This window comes from Cyrtonyx montezumae, unplaced genomic scaffold (assembly GCF_038088225.1).
Source record: "Cyrtonyx montezumae isolate F1298 unplaced genomic scaffold, pur_monq_1.0 scaffold_4, whole genome shotgun sequence".
NCBI lineage: Eukaryota > Metazoa > Chordata > Aves > Galliformes > Odontophoridae > Cyrtonyx > Cyrtonyx montezumae.
Genome location: NW_027072045.1, coordinates 28,711,048 through 28,726,742, shown reverse-complemented (window position 1 = coordinate 28,726,742; position 15,695 = coordinate 28,711,048). Strand labels below are relative to the sequence as shown.

Here is a 15,695-nt window from a genome sequence, read left to right as displayed (position 1 = left end):
CTGGAAGTTCTCCATGCTTCTGCAGACTGCTTTATCTTCCCTACAAGAGATCACTGTTCCCCAGGGCTCAAAGCATTAATGAAGAACAGCGTTTATCTTCTCTTCTCTAGGCAGCTTGTAGACATTAGATACTTTACAAGAGCTTCTGCAAGTCCTCTGTTAAATTATTGGCAGCATACTACAAAATGTATATAAACTGTTTCTACAATCTGGGTAGCTCTATACTCCAAAATTTCCAGTTCTTTAGTTTTAAGATTGAATTTTAAAAATGCCTGGATAGATCAAACCCTGCTTATTATTGTATCACTGACACTGAGAGCTTACTGACTTGTTTTTAAGAATGCATGTGAAACCCAACAGGACCTCTTCAAAGACAACTACTAAAAGGATTTTTTTCTTATTTAATATGCCTGCACTCCTTTTGGTAACTGCAGTGTCCTTCCTTGACACTTCCTATCCCAAACACATGCATATACACATGCACACATCGAGATTTTAGAGCCAGATTTACACTTCCTGCTTTGTAGATGGAAATATGCTGCATCTGACATTCATATTATCATCAAAAATGTTATTATACATTCTTCACCAAAGCACAGCCAACTCAGATTTTACTGCTGCAGCAAATAATAATACCAAACAGTTAACAAAGTGAATCAACAGAATCCTGGTACTAACCAGAAATCTAGGAGATACCAAGTACAGGTAGGTACCCTAGTCTCTCAGGGTTCAAGAGACAATGAAAAAATTACAAGGGCTCCTGAGTATATAAATTGCTCTGGTGACTTTTATTTACTGATAAAGTCAAAAATAAGTGCAGAAATCATAGAACTTGTAGTTATTACTTCTCAGTAAGAGGATTTTGCTTTAGTAGGAGGTATATTGCTCTTTGTTTACACAGTCTGCAATAAGAGCCTGCAGTTGAGCAGCCTTATCCTCTGCTTTGCAATTAGAAGGAAAATGCTTTCAGAGCCCATGCTTTGTGGGCCTCAGTTGGCCTTTTGGCCAAAATTTGACTGCCCTGCAGTTTTGTAAAATCAGGAATCACGCATCTTCAAGTCTCCAGAAGGGTCAAAGTATAGGAAATTATTTAATAATCAAGTCCATGTCCAGTCCTTGTAGATAATTAGATTTTACAGATCACTACATTTAAACCTACAGATTGAGATCTCTGAATCAGCAGAATATTTAGGCAAATGCTGAAATATTTATGCTGAATAAACTTAAGCAGGTACTAATTTCAGACATATGGAGAAGTACCTGATTTGTTAAGAATGGACTTAACCATACATCTAAATATTTAAATATATGTTTGAGTAGCACTTCATATGAATCCATACAGAGCTGGAACACCAAGAATATAGTGACTAAATTTAATGGCTGCTATTGCACAGCAGTTACCAAATTGTGCCTAATACCAACTTCATTACCAGCTTAATTAATACAGAAAGTATTGGAGTTTTTGTTTGTTTGTTTTCGTTTTTTATTTTTACTTTGAGAGCTATTGAGGTATAAGAACTTAATAACATTTCACTGCTCTCTCTATTCCACTAGAGGTCAGCCTGCAACAGAACCCCAAGCAAACACAGGAACTGCAGCACACTGGTAGCACTGACACTATTTTCTTTCTCTATTTCATCTATTAAAAAAGATTTCTTCAGAGCCATAATTTAGATCTCTCACTGAAATAGAGCAACAGGAAGATATAATGGTGCATTTCATTTATGAATGACCTATAATAAATTACTATGAAGTATTCCAGGTGCCAAGCGAGAGAATGCTTTGTCTGCACATGAACTATATTTCACATACTTTAATTTGGCTGACATGTAAAACTCATTTGACATTTTGCAGGTATTTCTTTGAAAGGATATTTGGTTCTTGTTGAGAGTTAAGGTGTGGAGGTGGGGTAACCTGGGTAGCAGAAGGTCATTTCCAAGTAGATTGTTGTCCAAGATCAGCTCTTCCAAGTATCTGAATGTTTTCAGTCCTTCTAGTGACCTGCAAACGACAAAGGAAACAGGAAAAATGATACTCCACTAAATCAGGGAGGCCATTATGAGCTGAAATAAATATTTTAACCTTCCCTTTCAGGAGTGGGAATAGTTTTGGTTTGGGCCTGTCAGAAGAGTGAATGACAAGCATTAGTGGCAAAGGGAGTGCTGGCACTGCAACACATCCTTCACATGCTGGCAGGATGAAGGATGGGGGTCACTTAGTGAGTAGCCAGGATCCAAAACAAAAGGCTTCAGATATGGGGCCTGGAGGATGAATTTGTCAATGTCTTGTGCCTTCAGGCACCCAGCCTCGCCTGACCCTAACCTCCATTCCCAAGATAAATAACTCTGTCACAGTTCACCTTCATTCCCTGGACACAAATTTAAGTTGTCATCCATCATTTCTGCCAAGAAATATCATACCCCACTAACAATAATAAATACAACTTCAAGTATCATTTCTTAGCAGTTACCCTACATGCAATAATAGGAAATGGAAAAGGGATTTTTTTTTCCATTTTATTAACCACTTAATTTGCTTCTCCTTGAGTCCCTGCAAACAACATAAAATGCTCTCTACAAAATAAATGCAGAATTACTCCAGACAGAAAAGGCATTTACTTCCTTCTTGGAACTTTCTGTCCCACTATCGAGCCACAGGTCAGACTGCAGAAAGCAGCTTTGAAAAGGAGCATTTCACAACATGGAAGTGCAGATGATGGATTGTAAATAAACAGAATTCTGGAGGTATTCATTCCCCTGATAGAAAAGTATGGGGAGAAAAAAAACCAACACTAAAAGAGCACTTAGGTACCCTCTTAAAGCATCTATTCCAAATTCAATTCTTAATGCCTGCACATTCCAGCAAGAAAAAAAACCTACACATTAATCAAGTAAGAGGCATGGTATACAGATCATAGGCACAGACACATTCACAGCTCATTCACCTAGCAGACACCTAAAGATATGAGGATTGTATGACTTGACAGCTGATCTACTATGCCTACCAGTGGGAAGATCATCACTGTATCTCTTGGCTGTTTTATACCATGTGATGAATAAGGGAATAAGATCTACACTATTTATTCACTTTCCAATGACATTTATACCAAAGGCATTTTCCCACTCTCCCCAGTTTTTGGCAAAGATCAAAATACAGCCAAGGTCCCTGTTAAAGAGTTCTGTAGCACTATGACTGGAGAAAAACACAAATATTATGTGAGTTCCTAATTAAACAATTTAGCATTCCTCTGTCCAATAGTAAAAGTACTATTTTTGTACATTCAACGTACTGACCACATAAATCACAGAGCATTCAGACAATGTTTTGTTTTTTTTTTTTTCCCCCCGGAAAAATCAAGTTTGTGACATTTGAACTATTATACACTAAATTATAAACACTTCAGTGACATTTAGCACAACGCAGAAACAATCCAAGAACAACCCAATCCAATCCAAGAACTCCAGAGTACTTCAGACCTAGTCGACTTGGCATTCTGGAAGGGAGTTGCAACTATTACTGATGCCATTTTGATGCAGGACAGCCAAACCTGAAGAAAATTCACTTAGCCTAAACCCTATGGCATATCTCTATGATATACTGAGAGTAGTTTCCAAAGCTGCAAGAACAAAAGCCTCCACTCTAAACACATTGAAACAACCATCAGAGTAGCAGTCACATTTTTGCACTTGCCCTTGAAAAGCTCTTTTGGAAAAGCTCAATTCAGCCCCTGCATAACCTGTCCACAGCTGATAGTTGCTGGACTGAGCATCTATTTCACTGAAGGGGTCATAACAAACTTTGTTATGCCAAAGTCAAGATCAGAAGAGAGATCAGCGAACATTTTAGACAGTGCTTTTCCCCCAAGTACCTTTAAAAAGGCAAAATAATCTAGAGGAAGCAGCTGTGAGTTTATCAAGCTGTTATGAGTTTTTCATTTCAGTTTATTTGCGAAAACTAGTTTAGTAAATTCCTCTTAAATAATTTTTATTATATAAATAGTGGATTAATTCCAAACCTCACATTTTAGTGTAAGACACTGACTTGCCAAAGGATTTCAGAGAAGGCCACCTCCTTGTCAACACCACAGAGCCTTATGGGAAGTTAATAGGACCTTTGTGAAAAAATACTGTTTGGGCTCTGGTCAGTGTCAACATCAAAATACACATTGTTCCTGAGTTATGTTATGCAAATATAATACTCTTATCATGTGAATCAGCAAAAGAAAGCACACATCCAAAACTGCTTCAGGGAAGGCATAAAACAAAATGACAAACCATGAAGTGGGACAAAAGGCCTTGAAACACTAGAGGGAGTTGCCTATTGAAACAGCCTTTCTTTCACAAGCTTAGGCTGAATACAAGTGTACTAGTTTCATTGATAAGCAGAGAAAATTGTTCGAAAATCTCCTTACACCTGTCTAGTTTTGATAATTTTTGCCATGTAATGTTATTAGCTGCTCAGTTAAAGACGAGCTGTGTTACACAGGGGGTTGCTTATTAATTGTTGTTTTCATGTAGTGTGCACTTGGCAATTTAATCAGCTAAATTCAGAGCCCAGAGAGATGGGAGTAGCTGACACAGTATAGACCGAAGGTGTAAATATTAACATAAATTTACATCCATATTTTAGAGCAGTATTATAGAATTCTGATCTTTGCACCTTAAACAGGTTTTAAAATTTTATAATACAAGGCAAGAACATCTATCACCATAACATATAAGGAAATATTGCTCAGCAGTTATACTCAGATATTAAAAAAAAAAAGTTGTAAATAGTATCCATGCAATAAGTTTTAGATGAGTTGCTGAAATTTCCACCATAATTTCTATGCACCATCTACAGATGGGAATAATACCACCTTCATAAGAAAGGATTGTAGTTGTGAATTAATATATGGAAAGCATTCTGAGAAGCTGATGTACAAGTCAGTAAAAAACAGCAGCATTTATCTTTAAAGTAAGACTGTTATATTAATGAACTCTAACTATCATTTTATGATTCCTCTACAAAATAGGACAGGACTGTGTATCCATCCACATCGCATGGTAAGGAATACAGAAGCACTGCAACTGGATAGTATCCAGAAAGGGAAATCACCTGAGAAAAAAGAACTAGCCTAAAATTAAATCTGGCCTGCCTTCTCATAGTTCACAGCAGAGAAAATGTGTCTATTTCTTGGCTTATTAAAACAAGAACATGAGCCTATCACCACACCAGAACCAGCACTGAAGGGCAGTGGCAAGTAACTGTTTTCCCTCTCTTCAGAAAGCTAATCAGCATCACTAAGGTGTACTGCAAGTTGATTTTCCCTGCTGCAATGACAGAAAAACCTCCCATTATCTCACCTACAGGTACCATCTCAGTTACCTCATCACAGGACTCGCTCTGCTCCCGGAGGAGAGCAAGTGCTGCCAAGAGATTTCCATTGCAATTTCCAAAGTCACATCAAACCGACAAAACATCACAACGTATTCAGCGCCACCTCATTCAAACAGAAAAAACTTTAAGTTTCCACTGTAATTAACCCTATCCTCGTTAAGATAATTATGATCAAGCTCCCTGTCACAGCTAATATCGCGGCATCATTGCCTATGGCTCACGCTCTGCCCTCATTAGCTTACAAAGCCACTGAGCTAAACAGGAAAGTGACTCCCTTTGCAAAGCGACTTAAGATGTTCTGTAAGCAGAGAGTAAATAATCCTTTAGAATACAAAGGTCTCAGAAATGTCATTTTATCCAAGTCCTTCAACTAATCAGCCTGATTTCTTCCAGCTTTCTCTTCTATAATTCATTCATGATTTGTTACAAAGTCTTAATCATAAAAGAATGCCATGGCGGATATTTTTCCCTCTATGTGCGTTCATGGCAATTGTCAGCTACACTACTTCATACAGTCCCCCTGGCCTGATGAGGTTACAATGAAACTAAAGAGCAGCTCTTCATTTTGGTAATAATTGACAATGAAAACATAGGAATTCATAAATGAAAAAAAAAATAAAAGCAGAAGCACCTCAAATGATGGACAAACCTTGGTACTATGCTGTTGTCCCTGTTCTGAAGAACTCCTGTTCAGAAGTACATTCTAAGAAGGTGTTTTTCACATTCTACCCCACTTCACTGCTAATGAGACAGCTGACTTCTATTTAATAACTTTTTCTCTCCCTTAACAGGAAAAGTGAGAGCAGTTAACAGTATGTAAATGAGAGAGTTCGGCTTTTGCCTTTAAATTGATTTGTACTCTGTTGACAAGAGATAGCCATTACCAGAAGTTAAAGACAGAGCTGCTATATTACAAAAGCTTTTAAACATGTCTTTCTTCTTGCCTTTTATGTTTTAACAGATTAAAGTGTAGCAGCATCAACATGAAAACCCTAGTAATAGATAACTTCAGCATTTTAAGAACATAAATGTAATTTCTATTTCTTTAGCACCTGCCAGCCAAAGAGGACAAAAGCCATTGGTTTTGTTTTGTTTTAATGAGTTGAGTGTTTTGTATATTTGTTTTGGGTTTGCTTTTTTTATTCTTTTTAATTTTTTTTTACGTAAATGAATTGCTCTTCATAAATCTGCTCAGCTTAAAGCCCCATTTGTAATAAAATAGAGAGAGAGGTTAAGTGACTAACAAAAGGTGACCTCCAGCAATTTTCTAAGAGACAAAAAATAAAATCCAGAGCTCTCCTATCTTCTGGTACTTTGACTTAACCTCAACAAAACAAAGAGCAATAAAAAAATGAGATACAGACAGACATATAAGTTTAGATTTTTCATAATTCCTTAGGAATGCAAAACATAATTTCAGTTTTATTAGTTCTGATTTCTGTTCAAATTTAAATTGTTTAATCTGAACCACAGCATGTAAATAAGGGGAAAAACAAAAACAAAACAGAAACAAGCTAAATCCAATTCCATTATGATGATAGAAGGGGTTTGGTGAATTTCCTATGCAAATTAACTTGGTCTGAAGTCTCAGTCTCCATCCTCTACTCTCAAATCTTTTTAGGAAGTTCTGATCTAAACACAATTCTCATGTGCAAGTATAGAAAACTAACCCATTTTAAAGAAAACAGAGCAGCTAGATAATACATCCAAACAGAAAACATAAAGGATGATGTAACAGGCTGCTCTTACATGACTTCTGGACCAAAGGGGAAGAAGAATATTTAAAAAAAAAAAAAAAAAAAAGAGAGAGAGGAAAGTAAAGATCCACAAAACTCCAGTGCAGAAATACCTAAGATTGATTTTGTCAGGCTTGTTTTCTGGTTTCAGAATGCAAATATTTTTTTCTCTTGTATATATCAGCTTGTCATCAGGAGAATGTATTGAAATATCAGTAGCAGCATGCTGGTCACTATTTTTAGTGTGAGCCAAGACCAAATTTAGACTATATAAATCACAAAATTCTGTTCAATGGAGAAAAAGCTTCCCAATGTTAACAAAACACAAAATATTTAGTTTTGTCTAACATCTGAGGGAAAGTTTTCATTTCACAAGACATTTAGAAGTAGCATTTTGCATAACTTCCAGTCACTCAATTTCCAGCATTCTGACTAGAGAAGATCTCCATAAGAAAAGATTATTAACTGGATCTACAATTAGTCTCTGAGTCTTTTCATATTAAACATCATATTCAACTCTCAAATATACAATGAAATGAATATCCATCCCTCGTTCTTCCCCTTTCTTTATATGCTGATACCATGAAACTATCTGAGACATCTTATTAGTAAAAAGATAGACATGAAGAGATCTTGCAGAACAAATTTAAGATGTGTAAGCACGTAAAAAAAATCATGTAAATCCAGAGTTTTCAACTGCTTTTATCAGCTTGCTTCAAGTCTTATGCAGTAAATATCACTGTTTAAAATAATAATTAATAAAAAAAAAAGCACAAAAAACTCAACTCCCAAAAGCTACTACCCATCCCCAAACCTCAAAGAAAACACAACCAAAATAGTCGATAAACAGATGGACAAAAAGAGATAATCTGACTTTTTGAATTCTAAATATCAAGAGTTCACAATTCACATTTTCAAACACTTCCTTACCAACTCTAAAATAGAAATGCAGAATTTTTTTAAAAAGATGAATTTTTGCTATTAAGCAGAATGTCTTTAGACAATGGAATTATCTGAAAAATAGCAATACAGATTTATCTTACTCATCTGTAGAGGTCTAGTTATTTGTAACCCTGTGGAGACAGTGACAACAAATGAGCATTTCCAGAAGGTGATGCAGGCCTTCAGGTGAGGCTCAGTGAACTGAGGAGAGATGAACATTGCCTATTTGTCTAAAATCTTGCAATGAAATTAGAAAAATTTACAACATTGAGGTAAGATAAGCCATCACTGCTGTGTCCGATAAACCTGCATTTATAACCAGGTGAAATAAGGTACAAATCCTAATTACAGTTTTCAGTAGCTCTCAAATATATGAGTCAACCATTCAGATCTTTAATGTTAACACCATTCTCTCCTACCAAGACTGGTTAAAAATTGATATACGTATATTATTTTTCTGGTTTAACCACAGTTATTAGGGTAAGGTTCCATTTCTCTGCTAATTAAAGTCTCAGAATTCACTGTGTATTTAATACAGCTCTACTCAACAAGATACCTGTATAATAGAGTTCAAGCTGTATCTTTTTTGTTAGCTTTCTTTTTGCTCACCTATTTTATATTACTTATTTAGGATTAAATGCACAAAGATTTTATATGATATTACTGCTACAATTTTGTGCAAATTTAAATAAAATGACAATCAATATAAAAATATAGCCTGTGGCAAGACAGTTTTCACATAAGCTATATAAAATATTTCAAAATAATACAAAATGGATCAAAAAATGAGCTCTTCATCATCTAATGATTGACCAAGTATGAAGTAAGAAAATACAGTTTACAAAACACAACTGAAAATTATCCAGTATAGAGCCAGAGACTGCATGAATTCATATTTTATTGAAGGGCATTCTGGGAGCCCCCGCAGTTCCATATATGTTGCTTCAGCCACATTAGAATCATAGAATGGTTTCAGTAGGAAGGGTCATTTAAGATCATCTCTTTCCAACCTCCCTGCTATAGGCAGGGACACCTTCCTCTAGACCAGGCTACTCAAAGCCTCATCCAGCCTGGGCTAGAGTATTTCCAGGGTGGGGGCATTCACAACCTCACTGGGCAAGTCTTAGGTAGGGACTTAAACGTATGGGGTATACAATAAGAACATTCTGCTAAAATTTCCTGAAAGTATTAATGACGAATAACAAGGTTAGAGGAGTTGGAGGAAAAGCTTTGGATGTGAACACATCCCTCTCTTCACCTTTTCCCCCAATGTTAACATGGATTTCTGTCATAATAAAATAAATGGCTCCAAAATTCATTAAAAAATAAAATAAAATAAAATCGAGCATTTCCTGAACTCAGAAGAACTCAAACAAGCATTTGTGATTAGAAAAAGCAAAAGAACAAATCAGGATTTACAAAATATATACTTACCTGCTAGAAAAAAAATACAAATAAAACCCTAATAATAATTTTATTTTTAAAAGCTCTTCTCAACTCAGTTTATTAAATTGAGAATCTTATAAAAACAGCATTATCAGGGAAATATGAGCAAATTCAAGTGTAAAGGCAGCGCCATAATGAAAGCTGTACTGTATCCTGGATCAATTTGTCACTCTGCAATTCAGACAGTAACCTGACCGCTCTCCTTTTTGCACAGACAGGGAGAGTAACAAGCCTGTAGAGTGAGTAGAGTAAAGCCCATTTTGACTACTTGTGTTTAGTGAGAAGGGGGGAAAGAAAAGTAATTTTTCTCCCATCTTCCACAACAACCAAGGCTGAGGATTGACAAGCAAATTGACGCACTGCTCAGAGGGCAAAAGATAAATGTTTGATGAATTGGCCATTGCTGGAGGAGTGATGGGCTTCATATGTGCATAATGGACTAGCTGCTGTTCAATTCAGATTGCCTGCCAAGATAAGAAACCATAATGAATGGACCAAGCACAGCCTGTGCCATAAGAAGTATAATCTGACTAGTTTTAATAAACTTAATAAAAAAGATGAAGCCGAGGGAGGCAAGGGGACTGGCCTTTGTGACCAGCTCTAAGAGGTGAGAACTACTAATAGACTGCTTAAGCATGATAGCAGAGAATTGTTAATGGACATAACACTGAACCTCTTGATATTAAAAATATCTTTACAACAACTTAAACCATAGAGACCTACATATGCATATACCCCAGGCACTGTAGCAGTTCTTATACAGTATATAACTGTCCTCTATTTTTTCTTCTCTTCTACCCAATCTCCTTTACTTCCTTTATCCCTTTTGCATGATATCTTGTACTGTAACCAGTGCACACAACAAAACTATAATTTTACCAACAACTCCCCCATGATCAAAATAACTCTTCTAATTGTAGCCTAATAGAGTAAAAGCTCAGTTTCTGACAGATTCTGGCTTTACAAGTACACTACTCATTTTCATTCCTCATGGAGAAACAACTTTTACCATGAAGAAGCATTCACAGTGTAATTTCATTTGCTATTGCAAGATAAGTTTCAATCAAATACAAGAAATTGCCAGTATGGCTACAGTGAAAAAACAAACAAACAAGCAAACTACAACTCTTTCTAGCACAGACAAGTTTCCAGCCTAGTCCTTTTGCTCCAGTATTTGCTAGGTTGGAGGTAAGACTCCAGCTGAAACTACTCCCCACTGTACCCACAACCTGAATTTTTGTGTCACCAACCAGCATTACAAAAAACAAAAATGAACAAAAAATCAACAACATTCCACAGTGATATTTTACTCTATATGAGTACACCTATGGATATACAATAGTCTGGTAATCACCATCATTTTCATGGAGAGCAGCATTTACACATAGAGCTGTTTTTGCTTTTCCTTTCTCATTATTTACCCACATGAACAGCAGTGGCTCACTTTCTGAAGCTTACCAGACATTTACACTCAAATCTGTGACTAAAAATGCTGAAAGAATCAACAAGAGGAAAACCAGTCCTGACTTCTGAAGCAGCAGGATTATGCCAACAATCTATTTCTTAGTCAAAGATGCTAAGAGCAAGAATACACCCTTTTGTGTGCATGTAACACACAGTACTTGCCCAGGCAGAACTGTTTTTCTCTTAAAATATGAAAGGAAGAAAAAAGTAAGAAAAAAGGAGGGAATTAAAGAAAGACCCTCTTGAGTAAGAACAGTTAGAAAACAAGTTATACAGGATAAATTGTCATTGTTATGCATGTTTGTTAGGTTTGCCTGTTTTTATTATTTTCCTTTGGTGATGAAAAATAAATAAGGTAACACAAAATCTCCACTTTATTTATTTTTTAAGTACTCAGATATCACCTCCCCATTGATGTCACTTACATAGCCTGTGCCATAATTTAAACAGAAATTACTATATGCAAGATGGATGTCTAGTATTCAATATAAATTTTATCCAGCTGCAAAAGGAAAGTAACTCATTATTAAGCAGCTCAGTAAGGCTCCCACTACTGAAGAAAATAAGTTTTACGACAAGAGGGTCTCTCCTCCCTCTCCCTGTGAGTGAGAAAGTGAGTGCAAGAACAAGACAGAAAGGGAAGGCTCAGGAGTGCTGGGTGAATTATAGACTGCCTCTCAAGATTCACAGCTCTTCGTGGTAGGAGGTTAATATTCTCACATGTCATTAGGTCTGCTGGCTCTACTGATGGCTCATTGAATCAGGCAGCAAATTATTTCCTCATGCTGCAGAGGACACCACACTTCAAAGGGAAGGAGCCAGGGTCAAGACGGCTCTCCAGTTCGATTAATGAGTTGGGATCAGCAGAGGTTGCCTGTAGGTAAGAATGTGACTGAAGCTTTTGACAAAGCTGACTTTTTGAACAGGACTTGACCCAGGCCTCTTACTCCCCTCCCCACCAAATTTTATTTCCAACATTTGCCTCTAACTGACCTGCTCAGGCCTGTTGGGATAGTTTTGACCTCCTCAGTCTTTGTTACCAGACACAGGAGCTGTCTGCCTACATTTGATGTGTGTCTCCCTAAAGGCCACACCAGCTTATCCAGGATCATCAGAACACTCTAGGGCTGCACAGCAAAATAAGATAAAGTAGCTGAATTCGTTGCGGTTTTATTTTTATTTTTATTTTGTTTTGTTTTGTTTGTTTGTTTGAATACTTTTTTCAACAGATTTGTAAGGAGGGAGCAGAAGGAGGAAAAGGAAACTAAAAATATTCCAGCTCTCAATATTAACAAAGATTTCTAAATGCTAACTTGTTAACTGCAGTTGTGAACAAAAAAAAATATCAAAAGCAAATATATGCTCCAGCTAATCAATTACACTAACGAAGTTGTTCACATAAGCTGCTGAATTTGTTAAATAATTAAAAAATAAGCACAAAATGAAGTATATTTCACAACCTTTCAATTCCAGAGTAAAGATCCAGGTTGAGCTTTAATGCTTATTTGAATCACAAAACAGCTTTTAATATTTTCTTTCTATATGCTCCATTCATTAGGATTCTTAAGGCACAAAATAAATAGATGTATGTTAGATATTAAGTTCACAGTACATTTTACAAATTTATGGTAAATTATCAGTCTAAAATATGTCCAAGACTGGCAAAAGGAGTCACTGTTCCTCATTTGAGATTTAGAGTGTAAGAACGGGTGTTTGCACTGGAAAACTACACTTCTGGTTTTGAAATTCAAACACTTCTGTTTTAAAATGCATTGAGGAAACAAACAACAGTTCCTACAGACCTTAAAATAAAAAGCTGTGAGGCTAATGCCTCAACAAAGATCAAATCACTTAGGCACCTAATAACAGTTTAGGTAATTTAACATCCAGTGTAGAGTTAAAAATCTTTTAGTGATCTCCAAGTGTAATGCAAATTTTCATCTTTAATCTTCTCTGTTTCTTTTTGCATTCAAAGCATTATTTGTATCAGATTCCCTTATTGTAACTAGCACTTAAGCCCCAAAAGGTAGTAAACAGATTATTAGATCCATAAAACTTAGGATAAAAGCATAGAATATATGCACATGACTGAACCAAATAAGAGTACCTAGAATCCTTTCAAGGAGACTACCTAACTGCTGAACCACACATCTTCCATACAGATGTGCCTTATTCTAAAGTGCAAGTATATACAAGCTAGAGACAGTTTTTTCTTCTTCCTTATGTCTGCTCAATGTACACTATTCTGGTGTTGCAAGCTTCCACTTGCAAAGCCATCAGAAAAGAAACACATCTTCATGGGCTTGTTTAAACAAAATAACTTTGTTACAGGGTACGTCGTCTGTGTTAACATTATATCCTGTTTGATCTCTTTCTAGAAAGCAAGCAGCATACCAGAGATCATTTGTGAAATTTGTGTATGTGTTATGTAATAGCAGGAAGGTATGAATCCCATTCAAATGAACAAGCCTAGCTGGGCTGAGATGAATCTAGTCAATCTTGACATTCTCAGAAAGTAAAATAGTTGTTCTTGGGGCAAGGAGGTGTTGCCCACTATATACAAAACAGAAATAGCATCACCATCAGTTTCCAAGTGTGAAAAAAAAGGTTCTAGTTTAAACTCCAAGGACCACAAGTGATCATTAAATCAGAACCGAGAACTGGACTGAGAAGAGGCATTGATGAAACACCTAGACCTGCAGCAGCACCTTCTGGATACCATTTCAGGAATCAGAGAAAAGATGGATTGAGCAATTGGAGAGGTACTATGTATATCCTAAGACTGAGTTTTGTATTTATACTTGTTTCCTCTTTTAACACTAAAACCTTCTGTTTAAGTCTTACCAATGTGTTTTTTTCCTCTCAGGCATATCTGGTATTTGAGGAGAAGGTAGAACCATTTAACAGGGTACAGTGGTACTAGAGACATAGCAAATCTAAATAAAGACAATAAGAACAAGGAGTCCTGTATCTAACTCAAGATGAATAAGAAGGCCCAGCTGCAAGGAGTACTGTTTTATACCAACTTGGATACAGTCCATCTGGGGAACTGTCGAGGCAATTATGGAGTTTGGGAAGGAACTTGTAAACTCATAAATCACTCGTGCAAAGAGCAGAAAGCAAGGAAACACCCTGTGACTTTTGGGAATCATTACCACACACTGGACTCAATCAAACTCTGTTGTATGATTACCGCTCAGGACTCTTTCTACAACTCTTTGTGCAACCGGGTCTTATGCTAATCCTGCAAAGATTTATATGAAAGTTCAAAATCAGAGAGCTTATATCTTCATCTGAAATGAACTTATATATTTGTCCGAACTTAATTTTTTGATAATGCTTTAAAATAAACTGTTCATTAATTCTCCCTAGTCAGATTGTTGGAACTTTTTGGTTTTGCACTTCAATTAAACAACAACTGTAATGTGCATTAAAACTGTTTAAACAAGCTAGTGTTCACATCAGAGCAAAAGCACAGTCAAAACAATAAATGTTATTATTTTTTAATTTTGATTATTTTTCCCATTGTGTGTACTATGCCATATATTAATATTTACACACTACTTCAGGAATGGAAACATAAACTATTTAATAGTTAAATGCATTTGGTCAAAACACTGCACTAGAATTCAGCCTCTGAAAGACAAAGATTGTCACTCTGCGATGGGAACAAACAACATTTCTTAGAAATGTACATGGAGGACATCAGCAATTCTTTCAATCCATAGGGTACAAAAAAAAAAAAAAAAAAAAAAAAGGGAACATGAACATCACAAAAAAATCTGGATTTCATCCCCTTGTCAGTGTATTGGCATTGCACCGCCACACAGCAAGTATATTTAAAACAGAACCAAACAAATCATTGGCAGGGAAAGGCATCAGGTAACAGTGTTACAATCCAAGAGAACAGACTAAAGAATCTAAGGTAGTTCCTTTTAGATTTGTTTTTCTCCTTCCTAAATCACTTAGTCTACATATAATCTGAATGAGAAAGCACAATCCAGCAAAAATCTCACTTTTAAAAGGCACAGAACTGGATATTTGATAGAGGAAGACAGGTGACTAGCAAAACAGATTTTATAACCACACTGACTTGTCACAGTTGCCTGTTCTTATTCTAGCATGCTTCCCACCACAGAGCAATATAAAAAGTCCCACAATAACCTTACAGAGCATGGAGATTACCCTAAAATCTCCTGAAGCAGCAGAAGAACCTGTAGCACATTGCTTGGGTCCTTCTGAGCAGCTTCACAGGAATAGTCACTGTGGTGGGTGTTGGAGTGCTTGAACAGTAAAGAAACATACTGAAATAAGCTAGTGTTCACCCTCTCTATTACTTTGAAAGGAGGTTCAAGCCCAGGGTTAGTTGCTACTTCTCTATTCCAACTTAAAGACAAGCAAAAGGAAGACAAAACTGAAATTTGAAATCCACTTTGTTTCATGTTTTAATGTCATGCCAACATGTGCAGAGACAACTGAGAAAGCAGAAGTGTTCATTCTAAATAATATTATTTTAAAAACAACAGCAGTTTCTATCATGTTAGAGTAAAAATGAAGGCTATAAGAAACAGAAACGAAAGACTGAATCGCAGGCAGAATAGGCGGAATGGCTGAGTATGAGCTATTATATACATTATCAAGCAATTATCTAATTCCTGTATACATTTAAGTTAACATATTTTGAATATAAAACAACATTAAACTCAATAAAGTCTATAGATAAAAGCA

General features: G+C 36.1%; 1 protein-coding gene across 1 annotated transcript in view; it reads right to left on the bottom strand.

Moving 5' to 3' along the window:
- The window catches only part of LRMDA (leucine rich melanocyte differentiation associated), a 632,273-nt gene that overhangs the window by 285,348 nt on the left and 331,230 nt on the right, over nt 1-15,695 (bottom strand). The window contains exon 3 of the mRNA XM_065746534.1: nt 1,875-2,001. Coding sequence (XP_065602606.1) covers nt 1,875-2,001 — 127 coding nt within the window. The remainder of the gene's footprint in view (nt 1-1,874; nt 2,002-15,695) is intronic.